This window comes from Oryx dammah, unplaced genomic scaffold (assembly GCF_014754425.2).
Source record: "Oryx dammah isolate SB20612 unplaced genomic scaffold, SCBI_Odam_1.1 HiC_scaffold_10, whole genome shotgun sequence".
NCBI lineage: Eukaryota > Metazoa > Chordata > Mammalia > Artiodactyla > Bovidae > Oryx > Oryx dammah.
This window is the reverse complement of record NW_024070194.1, coordinates 19,154,878-19,177,466: the sequence shown is the minus strand read 5'-3', so window position 1 is coordinate 19,177,466 and position 22,589 is coordinate 19,154,878. Positions and strand designations below refer to the sequence as shown.

Genomic DNA, 22,589 nt, shown 5'->3' with positions numbered 1-22,589 from the left:
GCCGTCCCTGGGATTCTCCAGGCAAGAACACTGGAGTGGGCTGCCATTTCCTTCTCCAATGCATGAAAGTGAAAAGTGAAAGTGAAGTCACTGAGTCGTGTCCAACTCTCAGTGACCCCATGGACTACAGCCTACCAGGCTCCTCCGTCCATGGGATTTTCCAGGCAAGAGTACTGGAGTGGGGTGCCACTGCCTTCTCCAATCCAGTGGCTACCTATCACTAAAATGGCATTAACATCCAGCTCTGATTTTCAGGCCATTTTCCTTTCCATGACACTTATACATCCAAATAGCAAAAGGCAGGAGCTTGAGATTCTGCTGCCACAGAGGACAAATGCTGCAAGGCTTCTTCTCAGTTTGAGCAGCACTGGAATCTTATGCCTACATGGCCCAGACAGACATTAAACTTGCTTTTGATGTTACCTACTCGTGATAAGCCTACAGAAAAAATTTTTAACTATAACACTGTTATATTTTATCAAAAAAATTTTTTTCTTAACTTTCATCATATTTGAGCACATCTAATTTAAAATACTTTTTAGATCAAGAATATAACTGATAACCATGTCTGAGCTTACCAATGTATTTAAAAGCCATTAATAAACTAATTCAGCTATTTAAAAACAAGAAAAAATGTGGATAATTAAGAACAATGAACAATCAGGCCCAGCTAGCTCTTAAAATATGATACATCATAACATGATTATGGTGGCAATTACAACTTTCACCATAGACCCTTTAAGTTGTTAAAACAGCCTTGTGTTATATGTGGCCTAGTGATCTTGGAGTAACTTTAGTGCAGGGAGATAGAAACTTCACAGGTACTCGTAATGTGAGTGTATGTAATTCAAGAAGAAAACTTCAAGATTCAGAGCATTTCTCTAAACTTCATTGTGTCTTATAGTTTATTATAGTTGTTCTCACAAGTCGAAGGCTTTCAACTGTGAATATCAGTGCAAATAATGAATTTAAGGCATTCAGATTGTCCATCTGTTGGCAACTGTTATTACAGACCCTGTAAGTTGTTAAAACAGCCTTGTGTTAAATGTTTCCTAGTGATCATGGAGTAAATTTAATGGGGGGAGATCGAAACTTCACAGGTACTCTTAATGTGACTTAAATACAGATGTCAGAACCGAAATAAAGAGTAAAACAGAGGTGGAACTAAAAAAAAAATAAATAAAATTCTCTAATAATGTATTAAATAATCCATAACTAGAAAGAAGCCTGAAACAAGTTTTTTTTTTTTTTTTAAAGCCATTTAAAAAAAAAAGCTCTCCTGATATTAATTCTAAAGAAAAGACCTCAAAACCTAAAAAAGTTGGTTAGCACTGAAGAGTTGCAATAAAAGGATAAAATCTAGGCTTTGCACTATGTCTGAAGGGATTAAATAACTGCACTAACCAGAAAAGATGGAGAATATATAAACCAAAGTCGACAAGCATAAATTCCTGTAAGACCACTATAGGTTATCTAAATGTGTGAAGAGGCCAGATGGGATTATGGTGAGGGGAAGGTATGTCTTCAGCGGCAGCTGCTACTTAGCACCACGCGGGATAGGAGAGTTCAATGTTATTAGACCTTTCCTGTATAAAGACAAATCCAAAATCTGAATTTTAATATAAAATATCTATTTCTTGAAGCACTGGCAATAAAATTCAAACACTAAAAAACAAATAAACAAACAAAAAAATAATCAGAAAAACTAAAGTGAGCTGTATGTAACACATGGCTGCACACTGGATCCAGGAGGCTATCAGTTAACCTCTGATCTAAAATTTAAGAGAACAAATTTCAAATACATTTTAAGTAAAGCCAAAAAAGCCATGGAGTAGATTTTTGAAAGCTTTAAGTGGCCTCAAAGAGCCAGTCATTTTATAGGAAAGGAAACTAAAGACCAGAGAGCTAAAAACAATAAATAAATTCGGGTCTGGAGAATTCCTCCCACCCATTTTTGCTGTTGTTGTTTAGTCACTCAGTCATGTCCAACTCTTCTGTGACCCCACGGACTGTAGCTTGCCAGGCTCCTCTGACCATGGGATTTCCCAGGCAAGAATACTGGAATGGATTCCATTTCCTCCTCCAGGGGATGGATCTTGCCGACCCAGGGATTGAACCTGTGTCTCTTGCACCTCCTGCATTGCAGCTGGGTTCTTTACTACTGAGCCACCTGGGAAACCCGCTCCTATCCATTACAACAGATAACTGAAGCATTACAATGCTAAGCAATGCTTTATATTCAGTCACTCCATGTACTTAAAAAAATACAACAGCATTTCTATTTAAAAAAATCCTAAAATTCCAGCTTTGCAATTAAAATCAGCCTTTCAACCTAATACAGCACAGTTGTACTTTGTAAAACTCAAGATAACCACAGAAGGGCAAATCAAAAACAGTAACAAAAGAAAAAATAATTAAGCAAATTACCCATGTGTAACAAATTGGGCACATGCTCCAATATTGTGTCCAATTTCCATTTGAAGTCTTTATCATCTATATTTCCTTTGAAGGCCACAAAGATTGTGGAATCCTCCAAAATACTATCACTTTTTGAGTCATCATCTTCTAGTCCAGAGTCAAAATCCATCTCTGAGTCTTCTACTGTTGATGAACACAAGGAAGTATAGATGTCTTCTAAGTTTGGAAGGTCATCCAAAACCATGGTGAATATTATTTCAGAAGCATATGTCAAGTGGACAATAAAAAAACCTTTCAAAACAGAAGATATAAAAAAGTATTACAACACAGACTTACACAATCAACAATATATAGTTCTATGAAAACTAATTTATTTGACAAGTAATAACAAAATACTATAAAGTAAATTAAAAATTACAGTGAGGATAAACTATTTTAATTAAGATATTCTATAAGTTCTTAAAGATACTAGAAATAAAAATTTACCAGTTTTAACTAAAATTCCTTTTACTTTGTCAGCCTAGAATATAGGCAGAAAGGAACAAGAGATCACAAGAAACTAAAATAGGTATCTTCTAAGAGTTAATTCATATAAGCCTTTGGTTGACCCCCACAGAGCAAGATCCAGGCTGACCACAGACTCTGCTTACTCCTGTCCTAACAAATGCTTCAGAGCAACCGAGGTTTCTAAAGTCCTCCTCTTCAACCTGCAAAGGACAACTTGACCTAACTAAGAGCATCTGCAGGACTACCTAAAATTCCAAAGTCTTTCACAAGGACCATTTAAAATAACTTTTAAAGGGTTATTGATAGTGGCATAACTAAAAATAATGATTCAGAAACAGAAAAAAAGAAAGACAAAGTTTTGAAAGAAAAAAAGGAAAAAGAAATACTTTTGCAAAAGGAAAACAACTGGTTACCACATGTTTACGGAGGCAAAGAACTATGTCTAGGACAGAACCAAATTACTTTTTAACTTTCAGGTTTAGAGAACTCAAATCTTCTGCTATTTTCAGTTATGTTGCCTACCAAAGAATACAAATATTAAAGACCACACCACGTGGCCAGTTCTTCCATTATCTCTGGGACTGATGATCACATTCTTAATCCAAAAGTGAATGAATAAACATCAATTTTTATTAATGTGTGTTAAGCAAGAATGGCAAGGAAATAAGAACCTCACACAAATCTTCTAATTAAAATAAATTCCTTACATAAAGCATAATTACAACTATGGGTTTTTTTTTTTAAGATGATTAAGAAAAAAAGACTGAAAAGAAATCAACTAAAATACAAATAGTGATTGTACTAGGTTGGCAAGATTGCTGGTAAATTTTCCTATTTTCCAAATATGCTATAAGTCATTAGGAAAAAGGAAAGCTACATATGTTGTACTATGATTATACTTCCTGCACAAATAGGAAAAAAGAATAACTTTTAAAAATTAACGATTCTGTTTTAAAAAGAGCAAAGGCTTTTCAAAAACTAACCTAAGCAACCTGAAGGGGGAAAATTTCTCTGTTGTAAATACGAAAAAAAAATTTACATTTGAGCAGAGTAATGGCAACCCACTCCAGTACTCTTGCCTGGAAAATCCCATGGATGGAGGAGTCTGGTAGGCTGCGGTCCATAGGGTCGTTAAGAGTCAGACATGACTGAGCGACTTCACCTTATAGTCTGGCAATTATAACCTTTTCTAGCACCGTCAGTGTACAAAGGAATAGTATAATTTGGATGGTTAAGAAAAAACAGCATTCAGAAAATCCTTTATAAATACCACTGCCCTTAGTCAATCACTCTCTACATTTTACTGATATCAAGGAATTTTAAAGGTAAATAAATGGAACTAAAAAATATTCTAAGGGTTTAAAAGCTGCTGCCTGGGAATTCCCTGGTGGTCCACTGGTTAGGGCTCCAGGCTTCTACTGCACGGGGCACAGTTTTGATCCTTAGTTTTGGTCAGGGAACTAAGATCCCCGGGAAAACTCCCCTGCAAAAGTCAAAGAAACGAAACCAAACAAATTCCTGCTTGGTCATGCCATGTAGGCTGTGCATCCAGATATGGAAAACTCTCTACTGGCAGACAAGAAGTCAGCTACTAACTTTGTTAGGTATGATAATAATGGTGCTGTAGTTATAAAGGACAAGAGATACCTTAAGAGATAGTAAGCATTTATCTTTGTGGGCATGCCACGTGGCACACAGGATCTTAGTTCCTGACCAAGGATCGAACCCTACAATGAAGTCCAGAGTCTTAACCATGGACCGTGGGGAAGTCCCATGCGATGCACACTGAAGCATTTAGAGGTAAAATGTCACAATGTCTATAACTTACTTTAAAATAATTCAGGAAAAAAAAAAAAACAGATTAACCAAATGTTGTTGTTTAGTTGCTAAGTCATATCCGAGTTTATGACCCCATGGACTATAGCCCACCAGACTCCTCTGTTCATGGGATTTCCCAGGCAAGAATATGGATGTGGGTTGCTATTTCCTTCTCCAGGGCATCTTCCTGACCCAGGGATCAAACTCGACTTTGAAGGCGGATTCTTTTACCACTGACCCACCTAACAAAATGTTAATAATGGCTAATTATAGATGATGGGTATATGGGTGTTCACTGTATTTTTATCTGTACATAATTTATATATATTTAAAATTGATAATAAAGAGTTAAAAAAAAATTTTTTTTAAGGGAAAAGCAAGCATACCAGAAACATAGTACTGTTTCACAGTAAAACTCCACCAGACATAGGAAATGTGAAACAGCTTCTGAATTTCTTCCAAATCACAGTAGGTTTTAAATATATATTTGAATACATATTTATAAAAATATAAATTTATCACATATATTACATATATTTAGCTACTTATAAGAGTCTTTTCAGATATAAATATATATATTTATACATATTCAGATTTATATGTGAATAATCGTTAAAAGATTGTCACAGACTATTCAGATTATCTGCCATTGAGTAAAAAGATAAGACACTATTACACACCTCAGAAATCACAAATTCATATACATACAGGCTTCAGGTGTGTAAAATAAGGGAAGAATGTTGAATATCAAATGTATTTGCATATACTGTATGAATGGTTTGAGCAATGGGAAACTCAAATACCCATCTATGCTAGGCACTCGCTACTTTGCTCCACTTTATTACTTTCTTTCTGGAGGGATGGAAGGAGTTGCACAGGCACAGGACTAACATTCTGAATTTTAAGAAAAGACTGGTGGCTCAGACGGTAAAGAATCCGCCTCCAGTGTGGGAGACCTAGGTGTGATCCCTGGGTTGGGAAAATCCCCTGGAGGAGGGCATGGCAATCCACTCCAGTATTCTTGCCTGAAGAATCCCCATAAACAGAGGAGCATGACAGGCTACAGCCCATGGGGTTGCAGAGTGGGACACAACTGAGCGACTAAGCACAAAATCCATATGTTGAGTAAAATCTCCAAATTTAAGAATAGATTTATATTTCTGGAAAATACCCTATAGGCCAAATGAAACACACTGTAGCTGCATATGGCTCACCAGCCATCAATTTTCAATTTCTAATTAACTCTAGTCAGTTTCTAATTAAGTCTAACTTTGACTTTTCACTTTCATGCACTGGAGAAGGAAATGGCAACCCACTCCAGTGTTCTTGCCTGGAGAATCCCAGGGACAGGGGAGCCTGGTGGGCTGCCGTATATAGGGATGCAGAGTCAGACACGACTGAATCGACTTAGCAGCAGCAGCAACAGTCTAAGTCTAACCTGGATTGAGTTAAATCCAAATATAATTCACAAAACTGGTAGAACACTAGAGTGTTAAGTCGCTCAGTTGTGTTCTATTCTTTGCAACCCCATGGACTGTAGTCCACCAGGCGCCTCTGTTCATGGGATTTTTCCAGGCAAGAATACTGGAGTGGGTAGCCATTCCCTTCTCCAGAGGATCTTTCCTACCCAAGGATCAAACCTGGGTCTCCTGAACTGCAGGCAGATTGTTTACCATCTGAGCCACCGGGGAAGTCTGGCAGAACAAGGGCCTCAGTGAGTTATGCTGGGTTTGGTGGAATGCTGGAAGAGACCAGGTATTTACAATGCATTTAAGTGTTATGATGCGCCTCTTGGGAGGCCTGTGGATTCACAGAGAGAATAAAAAAAGAGGAAGATCAAGGTCTTAACCTCAGAGAAACAGAGGCATTTAAACTTAAGAGAATTTCACTATATAACTTTGGTAGTGTCATTCCACTGGTAGGAATTAAGTTTGAGCCATATTTACTCTCATGTAAGTTTTCACTCACCAAAATGTTTTTCTTAATTTTTATCATTTGTCCAGGTCATCTTCTAAGTCCAAACAAGCTGGCATTTTTACGGCCTGTATTTTAAGGTAGCAGTCAAATAAATATCCTAAAAACAACAACAAAAAAGATAAAGTATTATACAGAAATTACAGAGGTGACCATCCTTCCATCAGAACACAAACATGACAATTTATCAAGTCAACTCAGACACATTCAGATAACAATGAAATATGCAAAGAACAGTTCCCCCCACCTGGAGATCTTAGAGCACTCATTGGGCTTCCCTGGTGGATCAGATGGTAAAGTATCTGCCTGCAATGCAGGAGACCCAGGTTTGATCCCTGGGTGAGATGGGAATGGCTACCCACTCCAGTATTCTAGACTGGAGAATTCCAAGGACAGAGGAGTCCGGTGGGCTATTAGTCCATGGAGTTACAAGTGTAAAGAATAACTCCATCAACAAGCAATTTTAAAGAATATAGAAGCAAAACTCAGGGATGTATACCAGAATTATGAAACTGGGACCCCAAGCCTTAGAAACCTCCCTATACATTCATTTTTTAAATTGGTCAAACTAGAACACTCTTTGACAAAAATTGCAGCAATATCTTTTCGGATTTTGTCTCCTAGAACGATGGAAATAAAAATAAATGGAAGAACCAAATTAAACTTAAAAGCTTTCGCACAGCAAAGGAAACCATAAACAAAAGACAACATACAGAATAGAGCAAATATTTGCAAATGAAGTGACCGACAGGGGATTAATTTCCAAACTATAAAATTGACTCACAAACTCAGTTTAAAAAAAAACTAATCAAAAAATGCATAGAAGAACTAGACATTTCTCCAAAGAAGACATACAGATAGCCAACAAGCACATGAAAAAATGTTCAACATCACTAATTAATTATTAAAGAAACGCAAATCAAAACTTCAATGAGGTATCACCTCACTCTGGTCAGAATGGGTATCATCAAGAGTCTATAAATAATAAATGCTAGAGAAAAATAAATCCTTCTACACTGTTGGCTGGAGTATAAATTGGTACAACCACTATGGGGGAACAGTATGGAGGTTCCTTTAAACTAGTTATCTACATTCCCACTTCTGGGCATACACTGAACAAAACTATAATTTAAAAAGATACATGTACCCCAATACTCACTGTAGCACTATTTACAATAGCCAAGACATGGAAGCAACCTAAATATCAATTGACAGGATAAAGAATATGTGGGGTGTGTGTGTATATAGATATACACACACACAAATGGAATATACTACTCAAGTATAAAAAAGAATGAAATAATGCCATTTGCAGTTATACTGATGGACCTAGAGATTATCTGAAGTCAGACAAAGACAAATATCACAGGACATGCAGAATCTTGAAAAAAAAAAAAAACAAAGAAGATACAAATCAATTTATTTACAAAACAGAAAAAGACTCATAGACACAGAAAAAACAACTTATGGTTACTAAAGAGAAAGAGGGTTTGGCATTACCATATATACACTACTATATATAAAACAGAAAACCAACAAAAACCTACTGTATAGCACAGGGAACTACACTCAATATTGCCTAATAACCTGTAAGGAAAAAGAATATATACATATACGTGAAGTTAAAGTAGCTCAGCTGTGTCTGACTCTTTGAGACTCTATAGACTGTCACCTGACAGGCTCCTCTGTCCATAAAATTCGCCAGGCAAGAATACTGGACTGTGTAGCTGTTCCCTTCTCCAGGGGATTTTCCCAACAGGGACCAAACTCAGGTCTCCCACATTGCAGGCAGATTCTTACCATCTGAGCCACCAGGGAAGCCCAAGAATACTGGAATGGGTAGCCTATCCCTTCTCCAGGGGATCTTTTTTTTTTTTTTTTTTCCCAGGGGATCTTTCTGACCCAGGAATCAATCAGGGTCTCCTGAATAGCAGGAGGATTTTTTATCATCTGAGCTACCAGGGAAGCCCATATATACTACTTTGTATATATACTAAATACAAGACCTACACTTTTTTTCCTATTTTATCTATACTAGCTGTACATTTTATTTTTCATTAAAATTTCAGTTCAAGTTTTAAAGCATTCTTTATTGTACATATAGAAACTTATGTATGGAAACTGCATAATTTTGGTATGCATCAGAAAAAATTTCCCTCTTAAGAAAATATGTCTACAATGTCTTTAACTGGGCTGCTAACATTTTACATTATTGTCAAATACAGATTTTATAATCTCAAATTTTTATTTTATTTATTTTTAAAAATTTTGGATGTGCTAGGTCTTCATTACTGCATGCAGGTGGAGAGCAGGGGCTACTCTCTAGCTGCAGTGGCTGGGCTTCTCAGTGCAGGGGCCTCTGTTGCTGTGGAGCAGAGGCTCTAGGCACATGGGCCTCAGTACCTGCAGCACGCAGGCTCAGCAGCTGTGGCTCGTGGGCATAGTTGCTCTGCAGCATGTGGAATCTTCCTGGAACAGAGATCGAACCTGTGTCCCCTGCAGTGGCAGATTCTTATCCAGTGTACCACCAGGGAAGTCCTACAATCTCAAAATTTTAGATAGGGCTTCACTGGTGGTCCAGTGGTTATGAACCCGCCTGCTAATGCAGGGGACATGGGTTTGATCCCTGATGCAGGAGGATCCCACATGCTGAGGAGCAACCAAGCTCACGCACCACAACTACTCAGCCTACATGCTGCAACTACTGAAGCCCATGAGCCTACAGCCTGTGCTCCACAGCAACAGAAGCCACCGCAATGAGAAGCCCGCACACCACTAGAGAGCAGCCCCTGCTCGACACAACTAGAGAAAGCCCGCATGCAGCAATGAAGATCCAGTGTAGCCAAAAATAGATCAACCTTAAAAAATTTTAGATGGATGTATGAACTGCTGCTGCTGCTGCTAAGTCACTTCAGTCGTGTCCAACTCTTAGCGACCCCATGGACTGCAGCCCACCAGGCTCCTCTGTCCATGGGATTTTCCAGGCAAGAGTACTGGAGTGGGTTGCCATTGCCTCCTCTGGATATATGAACTAGGTATTAATAAATAATTATTAGAGAAATAACTATCGCTTAACTATTTTTATCAAGAAAAAGCCAATTTTTAAAATTTTTTCCAATCAATAAAAATTAACCTCTAAGAAAGGCCATAAAGAAAATCTTAATAAATCCAAAAGTAACAACAGGAGAGTCAAATTACTCTGGTGACAATGCACCAAAATTATAAATTTAAAATAAAACCATGGCTTTTCCACCTTAAAGCAACAACAAAACCTTTGGATCTGGGTTAAAAAAGAAATCAAAACAGCAAAACTTTTAGAAATAAGGAGAATACTACATATTGGAACCTAAAGAATATAGCCAAACCAGTTGAGAAGAAAATTCACACAGCCAAGAACGCCTACATTAGGAGAAAATAAAGTGAATTAAACATTTGGCTAAAAAAGTTAGACATGGTATAGTCAAAACCCACATCCCCAGGTAAGGAACCCACAAAGGAGAGGATAATCACAGTTGCAGGGGTTTTCCCCAAGGAGTGGGGGGTTACAGACACACACAAGGATCCCCAGCACAGGGATTCTGCACTGGGAAGATGAGTCCCCAGAACACGTAGCTTTGAAGGTCAGCAGGGCTTGTGTACAGGACAGCTAGAAGGCTGTAAGAAAGAGACTCTGCTCTTAGAGGGTGCATGTCAAATCTCACATGCTCTCCCAGTACAGAGGCAGTAACTTGAAAAGAGCCTGGGTCAGAAACACTTGCTAATCTTGCAGAGCCTCCTGGAAAGGAAGGTATCAACTGGGACACTACCTGGGGACACAGATATTGGCAGCAGCCAAATGGGGGAGCTTGTTCTACCATGAGGATACTGGTGCTGGCAAGAGACATTTTGGAATACTCCCTCTAGCCTATTAGTCTTGGGGGCTTTACCCACCCACTAGCAGGCCAGCACCAGCCTCAGCCTCTGAGGGATCTGGCCCCTCCCACCCATGGGCCAACACCAGATCTGAGACCCCTGGGATCCTGTAGACAGTTGTGCCAGGACCTAGGCCCACCACCGGTGGGTTGGCAGCCATCCATGAGGCAGGACCTGGCAGCCAACTAGGCTGGGAGCCAGCCTTGCCTACCAGCATGTCTATAGTACGCGGCCCCCCAACAACAAAATGACCCACACAGTCCACGGAGGGCACCCCGAGAGTATATAGCTCCAAGTGACCAAGAGTAGCATGCAGCTGGGCCCCATAGGACGTCTCCTGTATAAGGCTACTTCTCCAAAATTGGGAAATGTACAATAACTGACCTACCTATTACATATTGGGTTGGCCAAAAAGTTTGTTCAGATTTTTCCATAACAGTGGAAAAACCTGAATGAAACTTTTGGTCAAATCAATAGAAATAAACAGAGATTTAGGCAAAACAAGGAGATAGAGGAGTATGTTTCAAACAGAGGAACAAAACAAAACCAAAGAAGAAGAACGAAAGTTAGTGGAGATAAACAATCTACCTGACAAAGAGTAAAGGGTAATGATCATAAGATGCTCAACAAACTTGGAAGAATGAATGAACAAAGTGAGAAATTAAGAGTTAGAAAATACAAAGAAGAACCAAACAGAGCTGAAGGACACAATAACTGAAATTTAAAATACACTAGATGTAATCAACAGTGGATTAGACAATACAGAGGAACAGATCAGCAAACAGGAAGTCAGAGTAATGGAAATCACACAAGCTGAACAGAAAAATGAACTTATGAAAATGAGGATAGCTTAAGAAATCTCTTGGAAAACTGCAAGCATACTAACATTAGCAGTTTAGAGGCCCAAACAGGAGAAGACAGAAAAGGGTAGAGAATTTATTTGAAAAATTAAGAGTTGAAAATTTTCCTAACCTGGGAAAGGACACAGACATCCACATCTAGGACTTAGTACAGAGTCCCAAACAAGATGAACCCAAAGAGGTCCACACCAAGATACACTATAATTAAAATAGCAAAAGTTAAAGACAAAGAGAGAATCTTAAAAGCAGCAAGAGTTGGGAGTTCACGGTTGTCTAGCAGTTAGGATTCAGCTCTTTCACTGCCATTGTTGGGGTTCAATCCCTGGTTGTGGACCTGAGATCCCAGAAGCCACACAGAGTGGCCAAAAGAAGAAGAAGAAAAAAAAAGCAGCAAGAGAAAATGCAAATAGTTACACCCAAAGGAATTCCCACAGGACCATGAGCAAGAGTTGTGCAGATAAGCAAAAGCTAGAAATTCAGTGTCACTAAACTGGCTTTACAAGAAATGTTATAAGGACTTCTCTAAAAAGAAAAGACCGCAACTAGAAATATCAGAATTAGGGGAATTCCCTGGCAATCCAGTGGTTAGGATTCTGTGCTTCCACTGGAGGGGGAACAGATCTGACCTCTGGTTGGCAAACTAAGATCCTGAAAGCTGTGTGGCATGGTAAAAAAAAAAAAAAAAACACCAAAAACTTATTTGTAAAGGAAAGCATACGGTAAAGGCAGATCGACCACATATAAAACTAGTAGGAAGGTTAAAAGGTAAAAGTAGTACATCATTTCTATCTATAAGTAGTTAAGGGATACACAAAACAAGAAGAGGTAAAATATAATGTCAAAACATTAAACGTGGTTGGGGAGGGAGTAAAAACGCAGAGTTGTTAGAATGTGTTTGAACTTAATTTACACACCCACAGAGCTATATATGAATCTCATGGTAATCACAAAGCAAAAATCTTTAATACACACATGCAAAACAGAAAGGAATCCAAACATAACACTAAAGATAGTCATCAAATCACAAGGGAAGAGAGAGAAAAAAATAAGGAATACAAGAGAATCACAAAACAATCAGAATAAAATTAACAAATGGCGGAACCTGGTAGGCTACAGTCCATGGGGTCGAAAAGAGTCAGATTCGACTGAGCAACTTCACGTGAAGGAAATGGCAACCCACTCCAGTATTCTTGCCTGGAGAATCCCATAGACAGAGGAGCCTGGCAGGCTATAGTCCATGGGGTCGCAAGAGTTGGACACGACTTGTCTCATATACCATCAATTACTTCAAACCTGAATGGCTAAATGCTCCAATCAAAAGACACAGAGTAGCTAAATAGATACAAAAACAAGACCCAGCCTTCAAGAGACTCATATCAGATCTAAAACAAAACACAAGACCGAACATGAGGGTATGAAATAAGGTATTACATGAAAATAAAAAGCTGGGGTAGCAATACTTGTATCAAACAAAATAAACTTTAAAACAAAGACTAACCAAGAGTATTTTAAACCTTGACTATTTGATATCAATGTTATCACATTTCCCTGAGAAACTGCAACTTATTTGGTACAGATATTTAAAACTCTTCCTTCTTCCACTAGTGGCTATTCTCCACTCTTCTCTCTTCCTTCTTTCAAAAAGTTAACAGTAAGCTGGAGCTAAATGGAGGCTACCGAACAATGCCTGGTTCATCTCTATCATCACCTCCATCCTAATTTTTCATTGATATACTTAAGGACACACTGAGACTCAAAGTTATTAACAGCACTGGAAACTAGGGCTGCTGCTCAAACAACTGCTGGACTCAAAAATGACTTTTCTGCCAAAGAGCAGGCACAAATGGGAGCCAGGAGGATAGGAACAGATTTCTAACTTCCTCCAACTACCTTTTCCTAAACAGCTTTCTCCAGAGGCAGCAATGGCAATGCTGTTACATTACCCTTCTGTAAGAGATTCACTTAAATGGTCAGTGCTAATAGTACTATATACCCACAACCTTCCTCCTGTACTTCAGATTTTGTAACATACAAAATAGTAATATACACCCTGAGATTTGAAGGCAAATGCAGGACGGGCTGAGACAGCAAAAGCCCTGGGAGCATTACATACTGGAAATCATTTTTTTTGTAGCCTAGACTTCAAATTATCAACAATAACAAAAAATCATCTTTTTCAAAGTAAAATTACCAGGCCAAAGGAAGGAATTTCCTCTACTCAATCCAGCAGGAAACACATAAATGACTGCTGGACACTTGAAAGTACTCAGAAACTATGTGAATCAATTAGTCCTTTAGTTTAACACCTTAAAAGAGAATTCCTACAGCTACCAAATAGCCAATGAAGCAACAAGTCTACCCTATCTGGCACACACTAGACCTATATACCCCTCTCCTTACTCAAGGAAGAAAAATTGAGGGGAGATGGAAAAACTTTCTGCAACATAAAAGAAGAGAAACTCTGCCTCTGTAATCCAGAAAATGAAAATATAAGGCAGCAATCGGTTAAATTTTAGAAATCAATTACATTGCTCTTAACAAACTTGATAAAGCACATTGAAATAAGAGCTCAAAGTTCACAGGCAGAAATGAAAGAAGCTAGTTGAGATGCAGGAATAAATACAAGGGGGAAAGAAAGGTAAAAATTACAAATATACCAAAGCAGAATTCAAATCTTTACTAGAAAAGTAAAGAACAGAATACTTTATTAGAAACACAGGGACAACAAATTCAAAAATCTGTTTCAGAATGGAGTAGGGAAGGACAAATAATGCAAAGTATGAGAGAGGGTTGATGAGAAGAGAGAAATAAACTTCAATTAATTTGCTATCCTGGAAACAAACGCACAGAAATAATAATCAAAGATTTTTTAAAAGGAAATGTAAACTTTCCTGGATCAAAGAATGTTCTGCATCTCCAGCTCAAAAGAGCTCACAAAAGATCAGCAAAATTACTAAAAAGAGAGTGACTGGATTTGTTCTAGTGAAACTTTCAGATTTTAAGGATAAAGAAAATGCCCCACAATCAACCAATAAGGAAAAGAGAAGTCATATACAGAAGACCAAAACTTGCTCTGGCCACAGATTTTTGCTTTGCAAGACCGGAAGATAACGGCAATATATTAAAGAATTAAGAATGGAAAAAACAAAGTGACCTAATAATTCTGCTCCCTTCCCCACCAAGTTGTCATTCACTGTGAAATCAACAGGATACTTTCAGATGTACACCAATCATGTACTTTTTATTAAAAAGTACATAAAAGTACATTGTCTGAATATAATTAACCAAAAACAAAGACCTTGAGAATAGGAAGGAAAAATGCAATCAGTTAAACATAAGACTGTGCTGTGCTTAGTCGCTCAGTCGTGTCTGACTCTTTGCGACCCCATGGACCACAGCCTACCAGGCTCCTCTGTCCATTGGGATCCTCCAGGTAAGAATACTGGAGTGGGTTGCCATGCCCTCCTCAAACATAAACATAAGACTAAGTCTAAATAGTTATTATAAATATCAGTTCAGTTCAGTCACTCAGTCGTGTCCGACTCTTTGCAACCCCATGGACTCCAGCACACAGGCCTCCCTGTCTATCACCAACTCCTGGAGTTTACTCAAACTCATGTCCATTGAGTCGGTGATGCCATCCAACCATCTCATCCTCTGTCATCCCCCTTCTTCTCCTGCCTTCAATCTTTCCCAGCATCAGGGTCTTTTCCAATGAGCCAGCTCTTTGCATCAGATGGCCAAAGTATTGGAGTTTCAGCTTCAGCATCAGTCCTTCCAATGAACACCCAGGACCGATCTCCTTTAGGATGGACTGGTTGGATCTCCTTGCTGTCCAAGGGACTCTCAAGAGTCTTCGCCAACACCACAGTTCAAAAGCATCAATTCTCCAGTGCTCAGCTTTCTTTACAGTCCAACTCTCACATCCATACATGACTACTGGAAAAACCATAGCTTTGACTATACAGACCTTTGTTGGCAAAGTAATGTCTCTGCTCTTTAATATGCTGTCTAGGTTGGTCATAACTTTTCTTCCAAGGAGCAAGCCTCTTTTAATTTCATGGCTGCAGTCACCATCTGCAGTGATTTTGGAGCCCCCCAAAATAAAGTCAGCCACTGTTTCCACTGTTGCCCCATCTATTTCCCACGAAGTGATGGGACCAGATGCCATGATCTTAGTTTTCTGTATGTTGAGCTTTAAGCCAACTTTTTCACTCTCCTCTTTCACTGTCATCAAGAGGCTCTTTAGTTCTTCTTTGCTTTCTGCCGTAAGGGTGGTGTTATCTGCATATCTGAGGTTATTGGTATTTCTCCCTGTAATCTTGATTGCAGCCTATGCTTCATCCAGTCCGGCATTTCGCATGATGTATTCTGCACAGAAGTTAAATAAGCAGGGTGACAATATACAGCCTTGACATACTCCTTTCCCAATTTGGAACCAGTTTGTTGTTCCATGTCCAGTTCTAACTGTTGCTTCTTGACCTGCATACAGGTTTCTCAGGAAGCAGGTCAGGTGGTCTGGTATTCTCATCTCTTGAAGAATTTTCCAGAGTTTGTTGTGATCCACATAGTCAAAGGCTTTGGTGTAGTCAATAAAACAGAAGTAGATGTTTTTCTGGAACGCTCTTGCTTTTTCGATGATCCATCAGATTTTGGCAATTTGATCTCTGGTTCCTCTGCCTTTTCTAAATCCAGCGGGGACATCTGGAAGTTCATGGTTCACGTACTGTTGAAGCCTGACTTGGAGAATTTTGAGCAATTTACTTTGCTAGCGTGTGAGATGAGAGCAATTGTGTGGTTGTTTGAATATTCTTTGGCATTGCCTTTCTTTGAGACTGGAATGAAAACTGACCTTTTCCAGTCCTGTGGCCACTGATGAGGTTTCCAAATTTGCTGGCATGCTGAGTGCAGCACTTTCACAGCATCATCTTTTAGGATTTGAAACAGCTCACCTGGAATTCCATCAACTCTACTAGCTTTGTTCATAGTGATACTTCCTAAGGCCCACTTGACATCGCATTCCAGGATGTCTGGCTCTAAGTGAGTGATCACACCATCGTGATTATCTGGGTCATAAAGATCTTTTTTGTACAGTTCTTCTGTGTATTCTTGTCACCTCTTCTTAGTATCTTCTGCTTCTGTTAGGTCCATACCTTTTCTGTCCTTTATTGTGCTCATATTATAAACATGATTAATACCAAATGCTATTTTTGAAAAATTATTATTCAAAACAAAGATAAAGTACAAAATAAAAATTACTATCAGTCACCATGATCTTTGAGTAGTATGAACAATTTTGCTAATATGCTCTGTCATTAATTTAATGGGTTACCTGCCCCTCCCCATTAAAGGATAATGAGTTTTAGGCTAGGTCAAGGAACACTGGTCTATTGGAGATACCTCATACAATAAGAACTATACAATAAGTGGTCTTTTGTGACTGGCTTCTTTCACTTAGTTTTATTTCTCCAAGGTGCTGTATAGCAAGTAACAGTACTTCATTATTTTAAATTACCAAATAATTTCCCTTTGTATGGGCTTCCAGGGCTTCCATGGTAGCTCAGCTAGTAAAGAATCTGCCTGCCATGTGGGAGACCTGGGTTCGATCCCTGGGTTGCGAAGATCCCCTGGAGAAGGGCATGGCTACCCACTCCAGTATTCTGGCCTGGAGAATTCCATGGACACAGGAGCCTGGCAGGCTACAGTTCCTGGAGTTGCGAAGAGTCGGACACGACTGAGCGACTTTCACTTTCACGGCCTTCCCAGGTGGCGCAAGTGGTAAAGAACCCACATGCCAATGCAGGTAGACATGAGAAGGTTTGATCCCTGGGCTGGGAACATCCCCTGGAGGAGGGCATGGCAATCCACTCTAGTATTCTTGCCTGGTGAATCCATGGACAAAAGAGCCTGGCAGGCTGCAGTCCACAGGGTTGCAGAGTCAGATAGGACTGAAGCGACTCAGCATGCACACACACATCCCTTTGTATGTAAACACCATATTCATTCATTCATTCATCAGTTGACAGACATTTGGATTGTGTCCACCATTCGCTATTACGACTAATGTTGCTATGAATATTGGGGTGTACAAAATTTTGGTGTGGATATATGTTTTTATTTCTCTTGAGTATATATACACTGAGGAGGAAAATTGCTGGGTCATATGTTATCTATATTTAACCTTTCGAGTCAGACTTTTTTCTGAAGGAGTTACATCATTTTGCATTCCCATCAGCAGTATACAGGAGTTCCAATTTCTCCACATCTTCACTAATATTTGTTATCTTTCTGATTATAACCATCCTAGTGCGTGTGCAACTGTATCTCACTGTGGTTTTGACTTGCATTTCCTTGATAGCTAATGGAGTTCAGCAAATTTTCATGTTTATTGGCTACTAGAATAATTTCTTTGGGGAAATATCTATTAAAATTCTTTGCCAATTTAAAAATTAGAATGCTTGTTTTTATTACTGAATTGCAAGAGTTCTTGATAAATTTTAGATATAAATTCCTTTTTAGATATGATTTGCAAATACTGTTTTACATTTTGTGGGTTGCTATAAGTGACTTTTTTAATTTGGTTTTCTTCTGATTGTTCATTATTGGATGTTGTATCATATGTCTTTACAGGAGATGACTTTGTTTTGTAATTTGGGACAAATTAAGTATCTGGAAAAAGTTTTATTGAATTCTTACTTCAGGACTTCCCTGGCAGTCCAGTGGTCAAGACTCTGAGCTTCCACTGCAGGAGGCATGGGTTCAGTCCCTGGTTGGAGAACTAAGATCCTGCATGCCTCAAAATAGGGCCAAAAAAAGGCAAAAGTTAAATATAAAAAATAAAACTACAATCACATATTGGTTATATATTCATACACAGTATATTTATCAGGTCATGGACTAAAGAGCTAAAGCAAAATATGTAATATTATATAATACATAATATTATGTATTACACAAATCATTATATAATTTCATTATTATTTTTAAAATTTTGCAGGACAAAGTACACAAGAGTAAAAAGGCAAAATATAAACTGGGAATTATATTTGTAAATGACAAAAGGTTAATAAATTTAACATTAAAAATTAAGGAAATATTAACACCCCCCTCCAAAACTGGCCCTCCAAATAGAAAATTTATGAAATTAGAAATAAAAATCATCAAATATATGAAAAGTTTGTTCATTTCATAAGTAATCCAAAAAACCAAAATGAAATATGCCTTTCTTCCAACATAAACATTTTTAATGAAATACTCAACTGCAACAAAGGTTAATGTATGACAGATTAACATTCATATTTTGCTCATAAATGTTCATTTTCCTTAACATTGTAATTATAATCCTCATATCTAGGAATCTAACTTAATAAATAATTAAAGACGTGGTTAAAGATTCATATTCAAAGATGTTTATCAAAATACTGATAGTGAAAAACTGGAACCTAGCTCAAGGCTCAACAACAAAAGTGGTGAATCAATTTAAATGTACTCAAATATTGCTTCTCCATTAAAACTCATATTTTCAAAAATATTTAACATCATGGGAAATGCTCACATAATTTTAAAGATAAGACGTATATAAAACTGATTATTTTTATTTTCTTAATGTTTGAACACATGTTGGGAAAAAGACAAAGGAAACTCAATAATAAGACAAACAACTGAATAAAAAATCTGCAGAAGATTTGAACAGATACATTACACTAAGAACATGAAAACATGTTCAACATCATTGGTCATCAGGCGAAGGCAAATTAAACCTACACCTTCTATAATGGCTAAAATTAAAAAGAATAATAATATCAAATGTTGACAAAGACATAGAGCAACTGGAACTCTCATGTTGGTGGGAATGTAAAAAAGAAATAAATGATTTGGCAGTTTAAAGTTATATAAAGTTTCTTACCATAAGACCCAGCAATCACTCTCCTAGGTATTTACCCAAAATAAATGAAAACATGTCTACACAAAGACATGCCTATGAAAATGAATAGAACTTTATTTACAATGGCCTCAATTGAAAGTAAACTGGCAACAAATCAAAGGTTTATCAGTTAGTTAGTGGATAAACTGAAGTATATTCCTATAGTAGAATACTGACAAATAATAAAAAGCATCAACTACTGAAAGGATTTTCAAGTAGAGCAGGGAGGGGATTTTGTCCTCTATTGAACATCTGGCAAAGTCTGGACACATTTCTGATAGTTACCACTACAGAGGGGAGTGCTAATGACTTCTAGTGGATAGCAGTCAGGGATGCTACTGAATAACCCACATGCACGGGACAATCTCCAAGACAAAGAATTATCCTGTTCAAAATGTCCACAGTGGCAAAGCTGAAGAATTCTGAACCACTGATACATGCAACAACATGAATGAATATCAAAAACCTCATGGTGATCAAAAGAATATTTCTATGACATTCTAGTAGGCAAAACCAACTTACAGCAATAGGCATCAGATGGGTACTTGTCTGGGATTGGGGTGGGGACTGATTACACAAGGATGAGGTACCTTTGGAGTGAAAATGTTCTATATCTTTATTGTGGGGATATATACATCTATCAAAACTCAAACTGTGCATCTTACTATATATAAATAATACATGTAAGATTAGTAAAAAAAATAAATTGTTGAAGCTGGGTTAAAGGTACATGGGGGTTCAGGATAGCATTCTACTTTTGTATCTGTCTCAAGTTCCATGACAAAATGTTTAAAAAAAATACATATATAAACACTAAATGATACAGGGAGAAGCCTTAATTGAATCTTAAAACATACACACACACCACCCACTCAAGATTAAAATCTCACTTTGAGAATGATCTTTGTATAATGTCTCCATTTTTGAAGGGGAGAAAAGCTAATGTTAAAGATAGAAGGAAGAAAGAGATATAGTTTGATACAGGGAAGGTAAAGAAAATTTTACAAACGACTCCTCACTATCACTATTCCCTTTAATATCCCATTGACTCCCAGCCTGGCACTAAGCCATGTCTTCTGTGGTAGACAGACTTTTAAGATGGCCACCAATTATCCCAGCCTCCTGGTATTTATGCCCTGGTATAATCACCCCTGCCCCTCTTCCTTCCCCTGAATGTGGGCTAGCCTAGTGACTTACTTATAGCCAAATATATATAGTAAAGGTGATGGGATGGCATTTCCATGATTAGGTTACAAAAGAATGAGACTTCCATCTCCCTAGGAGACTCTACTGCCTTCTCAGCTTGCCAAGTTGGAGGGGCTACAAGGTAAGGAACTGACGATTGTCTCCAGCCAATAGCCAGTGAGAAACCAAGGCCTTAAAAATCCAACACCCCTTGACAAAGTAAATTCTGCCAACAACCAAGTAAGCCTAGAGGAAATCCTTCTCCAGTCGGTCACTGAGATGACTCCACTCCTGGCTGACACCCTGACTGCTGCCTGCGAGACCCTGATACATAGGGCCCACCTAAACTGTGTCCAAACTCCTGACTTCTGGAAACTTTGCCCTAATAAATACATGTTTCAAGCGGCTAAATTTGTGGTAACTTGTTATGCAACAATAGATAACTAATGCACCCTCCTTAGAAATTCTGCTGAACATTCATGTCTTTTTAAACTGTTTGGCAGGGACTTCCCTGGTAGTCCAGTGGCTAAGACTCTGTGCTCCCAATGCAGATCCCTGCTGGGAACTCTTGATCCCTGGTCAGAAAACTAGATCCCACATGCCACAGCTAAGAGTTACAAGCTGCAACTAAAGATCCCATGTGCTACAACTAAGACCCAGCACAGCAAAAGAAATAAATAAATACTTTAAAATAAATAAATAAATTGTCTGGCAGTTTCTTAACAAGTGAGATATACCAGTTTTGTTGTTGTTTAGTTGCTCAGTTGTGTCCGACTCTTTTGCAACCCCATGGACTGCAGCCTACCAGGCTCCTCTGTCCGTGGAATTTCCCAGGCAAGAATACTGAAGTGGGTTACCACTTCCTTCTCTGGGCGCATCTTCCTGACCCAGGGATCAAAACGGCATCTCCTACATTAACAGGCAGATTCTTTACCACTGAGCCACCAGAGAAGCCCAAGATATACCATACAACTTGCTTAAGGTCCTACTACTAAGTGATAAAGCTGTGACTAGAGCCCAGTCAGTCAGTCATAAAGGCTGGACTCTTCACTACCACCACCACCACCCCACTCTACTCTATATCTCAGACCCCTCTGTACTAGGTAAAAGCATACTCAGTTCACTAAAGGAGGATAGGTTCATTCACCCATTTAACAAATATTTACGCATACATGCCAGTTATTGTTTGAAATGTTAATGATACAATGGGGAAGAAAATATATACATGGTACCTGCTTTTATGAAGCTTACATTCTGGTAAGAATTAGGTTTAAAGAACAGGATTCTAAAATAAAAATATTTATCCTTTATTCATATATTTATCCAAATATTTACACAAAAAAGTCACAAGTTGCATAGTGGCCAGATCTGCTTTAACTAGCTGGAACAGTGGTTCCTAAACTTGTCGGCACTTCAGAATCCTGTTGGGATCTTTTAAAAATTCCTAGGCCATATCCCCAGGCCAGTGAAATCACAACCTGGAGTGAGAGGTGGTGGTTGGGAGGCAGAACAAAGACATCAGTACTTTGCAAAGTTCTACTGGAGATTCCAGTGTAAAGACAAGTTTGGAAAATCACTAAGCTTGAGTTTTTATCTGTCTAAATAATGATAAAGTTCATTCATGGTGACACAGAGTGAGGTAAAAGAAAGAAAAACAGGAAGAAAAAAAAAAAAAAACCTGTATATACTTGCCCTTCCCTGAATGAAAGATTTGCAAGGTAAAGGTAGCTGTGATTGTTTTCCCCAGTGTTATGAATTCTGAGAATATTAGAAAGAGAGCCAAATAATTATTTTCCTTCTTGGATTTTTCCATGCCTCCATTTTCCACCAGAATCACAGACAAATGAGATACTCACTTTTTCATCTTTTCCTGGTATTTTCCAGAAGCCAACAAAGAATTCTGCCATATAATATATAATCAACATAACTGATAAAGACATGACAATTGCTTTTCTAGTAAACAGATCTTATTTAATTGAGTCACTTTGGGT

At 38.2% G+C, this 22,589-nt stretch overlaps 1 protein-coding gene across 8 annotated transcripts in view; it reads right to left on the bottom strand.

Moving 5' to 3' along the window:
- Positions 1–22,589, bottom strand: part of NCOA6 (nuclear receptor coactivator 6) — a 91,706-nt gene that overhangs the window by 52,298 nt on the left and 16,819 nt on the right. For all 8 annotated transcript variants that reach the window (XR_005722279.1, XM_040247482.1, XM_040247484.1 and 5 more), the window contains 2 exons: positions 6,712–6,817; positions 2,428–2,709 (listed from right to left, as the gene is read on the bottom strand). Coding sequence is in view for 7 of the 8 variants with exons in the window: in XM_040247482.1 (XP_040103416.1) it covers positions 2,428–2,662 (235 nt within the window). In the remaining variant the exon portion in view is untranslated. The remainder of the gene's footprint in view (positions 1–2,427; positions 2,710–6,711; positions 6,818–22,589) is intronic.